General features: G+C 42.5%; 1 protein-coding gene across 2 annotated transcripts; it reads right to left on the reverse strand.

Moving 5' to 3' along the window:
- Nucleotides 1-877: 877 nt before the first annotated feature.
- LOC135411126 (cytochrome c oxidase subunit 7A-related protein, mitochondrial) lies at nt 878-8,150 on the reverse strand. Of its 2 annotated transcripts, XM_064648355.1 has the most exons (3): nt 7,804-8,150; nt 2,110-2,244; nt 878-1,212 (listed from the first exon to the last, which is right to left on the reverse strand). In XM_064648355.1, exons 1-3 carry the CDS (start codon nt 7,873-7,875, stop codon nt 1,069-1,071), a joined length of 351 nt encoding a protein of 116 aa, XP_064504425.1. In that variant the 5' UTR covers nt 7,876-8,150; the 3' UTR covers nt 878-1,068. The 2 variants fall into 2 exon arrangements, with proteins under 2 accessions (XP_064504425.1, XP_064504426.1); XM_064648356.1 differs by lacking the exon at nt 2,110-2,244 and having other exon boundaries at nt 7,804-8,129.
- Between the last annotated feature and the right edge of the window lie 527 nt (nt 8,151-8,677).

The raw sequence follows: 8,677 nt of genomic DNA on the forward strand, positions 1-8,677 counted from the left end.
CAAATTAGAGGATGCTTTTTGTGAAGACCTGTATGAACCTTCAGTCCAAGGCTATGCTATTACAAGGGAAAGGGAATCCATAAAGGGTTTTATTGACTTGTCCCTCTTCCACCCACACAACAAAGGAAATGTGTGTGTATGTGGGTACATAAATGTGTGGGCACTGAAAATAATAAGCAGCTGAGTTATGACAGTGGCCTGTTTCACCAAAGCTTATAGTTAAACACTCAGTGAGATCCAAGAGAGGGTTTTAAGAGATTTACCATCTCAAAAAGATGACAGTAAGGTAGCTGAATCAATTGCCTGGTTTGAGATCTACAAGTTGATCTTAAAAATGTACCAATATGTTTATTTTCCTACCAGGCCAGCTGAAGTGGTCTGAAACTTTCAAGATTTGCCTGGTTTAGTATTTGAGTAGTTATCTTTATTGCACAATAATACAGTTTGACAAATGAAAGTTCCAAAACCCAGTATAACTGATGCTACAATACTGGTGCACTCTGCTGCATACACTGATGCTAAAGTTATGGAATAAATCCACTTTAAACGCTTCAAGGAGTCAAGTCCTACCACCAGAGGTACAAATATTTAATAATATACCAGCATTTGGAAAAGTTACACTGCCATCTGCTTATGTAAAATGAGCTGTATATGACAGAAGAAGTTCCCAGTATGCTATAATAACTAAATTATTTGCTTCTAGTGTTTTGGAAACTAGCAGCATCCTTCCACTAAGAAATGTGAATCATAGCCCACAAAGTATTTGCCCTGTCCTGTCCTCTCTCTAACATTGTTTAAGTTGGGGGAGGGAAGGAAGGAAAAGCTTAACTTTCTCCAACTCTTTATACATTCCTGCATGACAACAAAAGCTACAACCTTATGTTAAAATTATGTATTTGGCCATTTATATTGTTTTTTAGAATACATAAGGCAATCAATGTAAAACCATTTTCTCCAAGAAATTTAATCTGAATAATGAACCCTACGTGACCACAGAATTAAGTGCAAATTGATGCATGCAGAAGGTCCTTCAGAGAAGTGTTGAGAGTCCCATGAACTGTGGTTCATTTATTTTTGTTGTCTTGGTTGGGAGGCCATGTACAGTGCTACCAGACAGTAGATAGTCCCGCCTATTGTTAGAGCCATAGTGGTCCGATAAAGCAGCCTGTCTGGCACTCCTCGTTTCAGGTGTACTGGCAATCCGTCTGCTTTCTGTGGGAACAGTTCAAAAAGAAAACAAACAAAAAAGAAATTAACACCCATTCCAAGGTCATTAAGGAACAACTTACCCTGCGTAAGTTAAGAGGCTCCCAAGAGGGAAACCCCCTGACAAATAGGCTACAATCAAGTGTATTCAGTGGGTTTTATCCAGCAAGCCAAATGCGCAAAGGCACGTTAATTTTGTTAGCCAAAGCTGTTAAGTGCAAGCAGAAAGAATATATATTGAAATATTTCTCAAGAGGCCCTGGATGGAGAAAGAGAAACAAAAGAACATGAGAGGATGGGTATAAAAAAATATTCACCGAGTCAGACTGACACACTCCACATTCAAGTGGCATGTAAGAGAGAAAAGGGAACATCATATGAAGCACATGCTTAAAAAAAAAATGCTTAACTAATTTGTTTTATGAAAAATCCTAGCATGCCTAAAAATTGCATAGCTAACAAACTGGCCTTGAAAACTTTACTGTGCTCTTCTTATACTGCATTATAAACAGCTTCAGTAATATTCAAATAACTATACACAGAATAGTAACGTCCTGCTTTGCTCCTCCAGATCTGCTTTAAGGCATACGCTTGGATTCCCAGAGAGAAAGGGCTTTTAATAGTCAAATTTTATTTTTGTTTAATACAACAAACATCTTCTGAAGCCAGCAAAAAGACAATGTTACTTGGCTTTCCACTTCCTGTATTTGTCTCCTAGACAAGGCATATATATACTTTGCAGTATAGTACAAGTGTACAGGTTATACTGCACTTGGCATTTCTTGATTAGACTTTACAGAATTAGGAATTATAGAATGACAAAAGTAGTTAGCTATATTAAAATAAGGATGGATATGTCCCACTCTCCAGTTTTCTGTAAGTTACTCTCAAAGTTGCGATTACCTGAAAAATTTTCTGTAGGTCTGGTACCTTGTTTTTAGCCAAGTAAGAATCAGTTGCTGGAAAATCTGAAGCAAGTTTACTTGTTGTCCCAAAAATCGGAGCTGGGGATTCAGTGGAAACTATTGGTTTGAGTCCCTGCATAAATAAAGATTAAAATATCAAGGTATATAACACTTGCAAATGTACCAATTGTCACGTTAGGTAGGCACGCTGCCAATCATTACAAGGATACATTACAGAGACTATTTAGCTGGTATGAAGACCTGTGACAATGAGCTCCAGACACACTGCTGGCCCACTGATTTCTCAGCAACATCTCTGGGTCAGAGCTTAGCGAGGAAAATAGGAGCCTCCTTTGCAATTTCCTCATGGCATTAACTTATAGCTATTGTTTTTCAGTGCTGGTACTTGGTCCAAATTACTGCTTGTATTTTGCACATAGTCAGACTATCCAGGACTCTCTCTGAGCAGTAGGATTACAAACAAGGATCCTTGATGCTAGGATCGGAGTGAGGAATGAACTCTACCTCCCGAATTCTGCAAGCAGTAGCCATAAATAATTTGGCCTTGAATAATTTGGAAGCATATTTTGAGTCAAAAAAAAAAGGTTAGGATCACTTGTGTCATACAGAAGTCGTAAGTGGTACTCAAGGACACTCCAGAGGCCCTGACATGGTGGATATTTTATGCATATGCAACTACACTGTGTAATTCACGTTGCTGCAACTTGGCATACCTCAGTGAACTCCACATGAGCAGCACAGCTCAATTTCCCTTTGGTTCAGATCATTGTACTCTACGTTTGCCATAATTAAAACCTACATAATTCAGTTCTGTGTCTAAGAGCACAAAGTCACAGCCATCATGACGTGTCTTCCTTGCCTTTATTATTCTAGTTAGATTTAAAAGTTATGTCTGGGCACATGGCAGTGATTTTTATATTATGGCTCCCAAAACAGCTATAATTTTTTTTTCTAAGTTGATTCAGAATTAAGAACATTTTACACTTAAATTAATGCAACAGGTTTTCACTACAAACAGAAGCAGTGCTCTCCATGGGTCAAGTTCAGACTGCACTGAAACTCTAGTTTCAGTTGAAAGGACTAGTTGATGCATTTTGTATTTAAGAGAACTGCCTGAACAGTGTTTGAAGCTGGAAGCAGACTGGCACTCTTTCTCTTATGCCTGCCATAGACCAGACACGTGTTTTCCATATGTAAACTCTCTGCTACAACAGGCATCTTCAGCAAAAAGACCAGATTTCTCAGCTTCCCAAAATAATCTATGGAATGGTCATCAATTCTCTATCCTGAAGATGTGGGTTCAGCTTCCCACTGTTCTAGTGCCTAAATGAATATTAGAATCCATTTGTGACCTTCCTGGTTACATTTTGAAAGACAGCAGCCAAAACTGCATTCTCTGGCATATTCAGTAACTACTGCCTTTCTACTGAACAGGCTTGTGCCTGAAGGTAAGGACTGAATTATTTAAGAACCGTGACCAGTTCTGGTCATACTGGTAAGAAGGAAGCATCTAAGGAACTATTTTTAGCCAGGGGAAGTTAATGACTATATATCCAAGGCTCAGTACCAGCTACGTCAAAAGACTTGAAGAAAGCAGTTTTGGACCACTTTCCTATCTATAGGAACTTTAGGTACTTTGTTAGATTTGTCTTTAAAAGGTTGGTGATTTGATAGAACTACAGACCAGATGTTTATACTAAATGTGCAGCTGACTTTTTCTCCAAAACTTTTCTTGCCTTCTTGATTGTTAGTATCACAACAAATGTGAAAATGTGCATCTTTCCTCTGCCTTAAAATTTCCAATTCTGAATCTCGCTTTCACCTTCCTGAGAGCCCACTTCTACCAGCAGCAGTGCCATCTAGTAACTCCCAGTTACTTAATCACTGCAATTCCTGCTTGTTGTGATCATGTCTCCTGTATTTCATGAACTATCTGTAGCATGTGGCAAATGTAAATACTGAGAATTGGAGTAAGCTGCAAACTACTTTCAATAGTTTCACGATAAAGGTATTTCTTTGATCATTCCGAAACTCACAGATAAGAGGCAACCCCTACCATTTGTTACTAGCACTAAAATTCCTGCACCTACAGGAGACTGCCTGCATGCAAGACACACTATGGATTACTATTGGAATAGTGAAATCAGTCATGTTAACAACTGTTGGTTATTGCACACTTCTGGCTTTAGAAATACATTCCTCTTCAGATAGTTATAAGATCCCCCTTCTGCTGAAGCCATAGCAGATTCAGACCCAACTCATAATGACCAACTTCATCATGAAATCAAATGTAACCATTTCAGAAAACTCATATAATTATCAGTGTACTGTTGTAAATTACTTCCAGAGCAGCATGGCACCAGTTAAGAACATCATATGGCACTTTAAATAAAAACCACTGATGTGGTTGGCTGGCTCAAGGAAAGAGTACAACAAAACATGTGCTGCTGAAGGGAGACCATTCACTTTGCCTAATGCTGCATTAATCAGGGTCCACTTGAATTCCATCCATGAACTGTGAATCTTGTGGTCAGCTCCACCCAAGCTCAGAAGCTCAGCTAAATCAGTGTAACTGCCTGGCTGTTCCTACTTGGTATTTGTCCGTGGTTATTGGCAAGTGCTTTATCTCAGACCCAGCTGCTTGCTAAGCTTAGCGTGACTGAAGAGAAATCCTCAGTATAATGTCATGGCTGAATTTCACTGCAGATCATTTTTAAGTAAGAACTTAGACACCTTAAATGACCCTTGTCACTTGTATTTAACATTACTAAAACTATGTTTAAGAGATTTAATAACATTAGTATCTGACTACACTCTGGATAGTACTGAGGAATTAATGCCTCTAAACATTTGACCTAAGCTTCATTAAAAAAAATGTTACACATTGATAATTCCTCTTCTGAGATTATCTTTTATTTCTAATCACTATAACATGGTTTTTACCCCATTCTTGGACAACGTACAGGAGAGGTAGTATGCAGAACAGTCAACATCAGCTGATTTCATCAGCACACTACAGCAAAGGCTTTGTCAGATGCTGAAGTCCTCAAAGAAAGGTCAAGACATGTAGCTAATCCAAAATAGCAAACAGAATTCTCTGCCTACCCTGCTGTAGCGTTTGTTCCCCTCTCAGAGGTCTGAACGTCTAAGGACACAATATATCTGTCAGTTGGCCATCATGCTCAAAGTTAAAACAAATTTATCCCTTTCTAGTATGAATCTGCAAGTTAAATGGACATGTTCCCGACAGCACAGAACAGTCAAGGATTTGGAGCATAATTTAATGGAGACAGCACCACACTCAAATTTTTAAATGTTAGGGGCATTGCTCAAACAGATCAGAGAACGAGAAAGTAGAGAAAACTGAGGTAAGGACCAAAAGGAAAAGGGGAAAGAAAGTTAAGCTGAGAATTAGTATTTCAGAACATGCATTGAAATACCTTTTATGAACTTGCTGAACATAGACACTTCTAACCTAAACAGCAGGTCCTCCATATTAGAACACACCCCATTGTATGAGGTTAAATATATTTGTTATCTCTAACACAAAGATGCTCTTAGGTAGGATCACTTGAGGCTTTGTTTTTATTGGGGTGGCACACTTAAGGTAAAGTGATTTTGTGCACTTATTAAGTAACACCTGTGGCATAAAAGGTTGACCATTATAGTTTCTCAACAAACTCCAAGCAATTTGTAGGGGATAAAAATCAAAAGACCTGTGGTTCATGGGGAGTTTAAATAGATATAAGCAAAATAAGTTGTATCAAGTGAAGATCCAGTAATGTAACTAAATTTCTACTTGGATGGTGTTCAGCCTTGAAGAACTAGGGAAAGGTTCTAGAGGAAAGTTCATATCCTTGTCCTCACCTGACATTTGAAACTGGTCCCACTGTTTGTACTTTAAACATAACCCACTGCTTTGAATTAATACTTTTTATTGCATTTGTAATGGTTATGGCAGTCATTGTCCTACCAAATATGAGAAGTAGTTTTTTTCAACTTATTTGACTCCTCAACTGCACCAGCCGAGGAAGTTCCCATTTACTCAAACAAGCTGAACTGTTCAGACTACTTTATGCAACTTTGTTAAACGTAAAACTTAAGTCTTCTAAGAATGCTAAGACTGAGATGGAAAGAACAACACACATTTAAAACTCAGGGAATTTTTTGTTAGAATAAGCTGCTAGTTAAGTTACTGTCAGCAAAAGAATTTCTGAAAAACATTCTGACAGATACTTTGCAGGCCCATAATAAGCCTAAACCTGAACAGAGCACTTCCCATTTCCACTGGGAAGCATCACAATGTAACAGCACAAAATAGAGTGAGTTATGACACTGATTATTTGCCTAAGCAGAATTTGAGTCACAGGATGCATTCACTTTTTCAGAAACATGAAAATAAACAGAAGCATAAAAAGCAAACCACTTTACATTCTGAGCTATAGTTTTATGAAATAGAGCAATGAAATTAATAAAAAAAATTTTATTTCACTTTGGACTTAACACCTACTTATTCATGGGATTCTTTTCATATTTTAATTGCTATTTATTGAAAACATTTTTATCAGACTGATGCATCTGAATGTGTGATGTGGGAATTGAGTCAAACTAAGAAAAAATAAAAAAGGAAATTCTACCAAAAATCTGGCCTAGCCTAATAACACTGCAAAAAGGGACTGAAGGTAACTCTAAAATGTAGCTATTCTATTGCACAGCACATTTGTGTGACACAGCTGAGGACTAAGCTGTGTTAATGATAAGCTGATATGAAAGACAGTACAGGAAAGGTGTTTTTTTATTTTTCTTTAAACAAACTTTTATAGATTTGTGTCCTCTCTGATAAAGGTTTTAATGCTTTCAGTAATTTTTTTCTTCTACATTAACAGACAAGAGAGGGGACTGGCTGCAGGACTGCTCTGACCTGCCAGCTGCAATTTACAGTCCTGTGTCTAGTTGTGGGCACCTCAATTCAGGAAGGACACTGAGGTGCTGGAGCAAGTCCAGAGAAAGGCAACGGATCCGATGAGGGTCTGGAGCACAAATCCTATGAGGAGCAGCTGACGAAGCTGGGGGTGTTTAACCTGGAGAAGAGAAGGCTCAGTGGTGACCTTATCACTCTCTACAACTGCCTGAAGGGAGGGTGTAGCCAGGTGGGGGTCGGCCTCCCAGGCAACAAGCGACAGGCTGAGAGAACACAGTATTATGCTGCGCCAGAGAGGGTTTAGGTTGGACATCAGGAGGAATTTCTTCACAGAAAGGGTGATCAGAAATTGGAGGTGCCCAGGGAGGTGGTGGAGTCACCGTCCCTGGAGGTGTTAAAGGAATGACTGGACATGGCACTCGGTGCCCCGGTTAACAGGGTGGTGTTCGGTCACAGGTTGGGCTCGATGATCCCTGAGGTCTTTTCCAACCTAATTGATTCTGTGATTCTAAAACACCACCAGCCACTGCTGCAGCTCGGGGGCCGTCCCCTACGATGATGGTGTGTTAATCCCTTGCTGTGACCCCCGATACACCCACAGCCGACTCGGGGGCCGCCCCGCCGAGCGCGGCGTCCCGGCTCGCCCAAGGTCACGCGAGGGGCCGGGTGCGCTCGGTGCACGGCGGGGCGGCCGATCCCTCCCGGCTGAGCCGCCGCCCGGTGCCGCAGCCCCTGCCCGGGGTGTGTTACCTGCGGGTTGTAGGCGGCGGCCGCCGTGGCCCCGACGAGCCGCTGAGCGAAGCCGCTGAACTTGTAGTACATGGCGGGCGGGGGGGCGCCGGTGCGACCGCGCCGGGAAAGGACCCCCCGCCACAGCCGGCTGCTCTGAGACGTCGCACCGTTCAAGGGCCCCTCCGGCTCGCGGACAACCGGTACAGCCGCCTGCGCGGGAAACCGCCGAAGAAATAAGGTAAAAAAACAAACAAAAAAAAGAAATCCAGAAAAATACAGGAGCCTGTACCAAGGCAGCGGGAGCGCTTCTCTTCCAAGCACGCCCGGCGCTCGCGAAGAAACTGAGCCTGGCGACAATTTTGAATCAGGCAAAAAACCCGGCCCCCCCAAGCAAGCCGGGGAGGAGCGCGAAGGGCGGTGGGAGCGGGTGTGTCTTACGTCGGCCAATCAGCGCGGGTGGGAGGCGAGGCCCCGCCCTCTGGCTGGGCGGTGGGGGCGCCCCGGGGCAGGGGGCGGGGCCGCGGGAGCGCGTGGGTCACACGGGCTCGTGCGCGAGGCGGCGGCGGCGCCGCAGGTTCCGATCCGCGCGCGCTGCGCGTGAGGGAGCGGGTGGGTTTGTGTTCGGTCCGCTCCGAACAGGGCGGTGTCCGCTCGGTCGGGGGCGTTACCCCGTGTGCGACAGGCCAAGAGTCACGGAATCAAACAGGGTGGAAAAGACCAGTGAGGACATCGAGTCCGACCTGTGTCCGAACACCACCTTGTCAACGAGACCGTGGCACCGAATGCCACTTCCAGTCTTTCCTTGAACACCTCCAGGAACGGTGACTGCACCACCTCCCTCGGCAGCCCATGCCAATGTCTAATCACCCCTCTGTGAGGAAATTCTTCCTAA

This window comes from Pseudopipra pipra, chromosome 3 (genome assembly GCF_036250125.1).
Source record: "Pseudopipra pipra isolate bDixPip1 chromosome 3, bDixPip1.hap1, whole genome shotgun sequence".
Taxonomy (NCBI): Eukaryota; Metazoa; Chordata; class Aves; order Passeriformes; family Pipridae; genus Pseudopipra; species Pseudopipra pipra.

Coding starts and splice junctions, on each gene's coding strand:
- LOC135411126 (XM_064648355.1), bottom strand. CDS start 7,875: ATGTACTACAAGTTCAGCGGCTTCGCTCAGCGGCTCGTCGGGGCCACG. Junction 2,245..7,803: donor CCGCCGCCTACAACCCGCAG/GTAACACACCCC, acceptor TTATTTATGCAG/GGACTCAAACCAATAGTTTC. Junction 1,213..2,109: donor ACCTACAGAAAATTTTTCAG/GTAATCGCAACT, acceptor CTGTTCCCACAG/AAAGCAGACGGATTGCCAGT.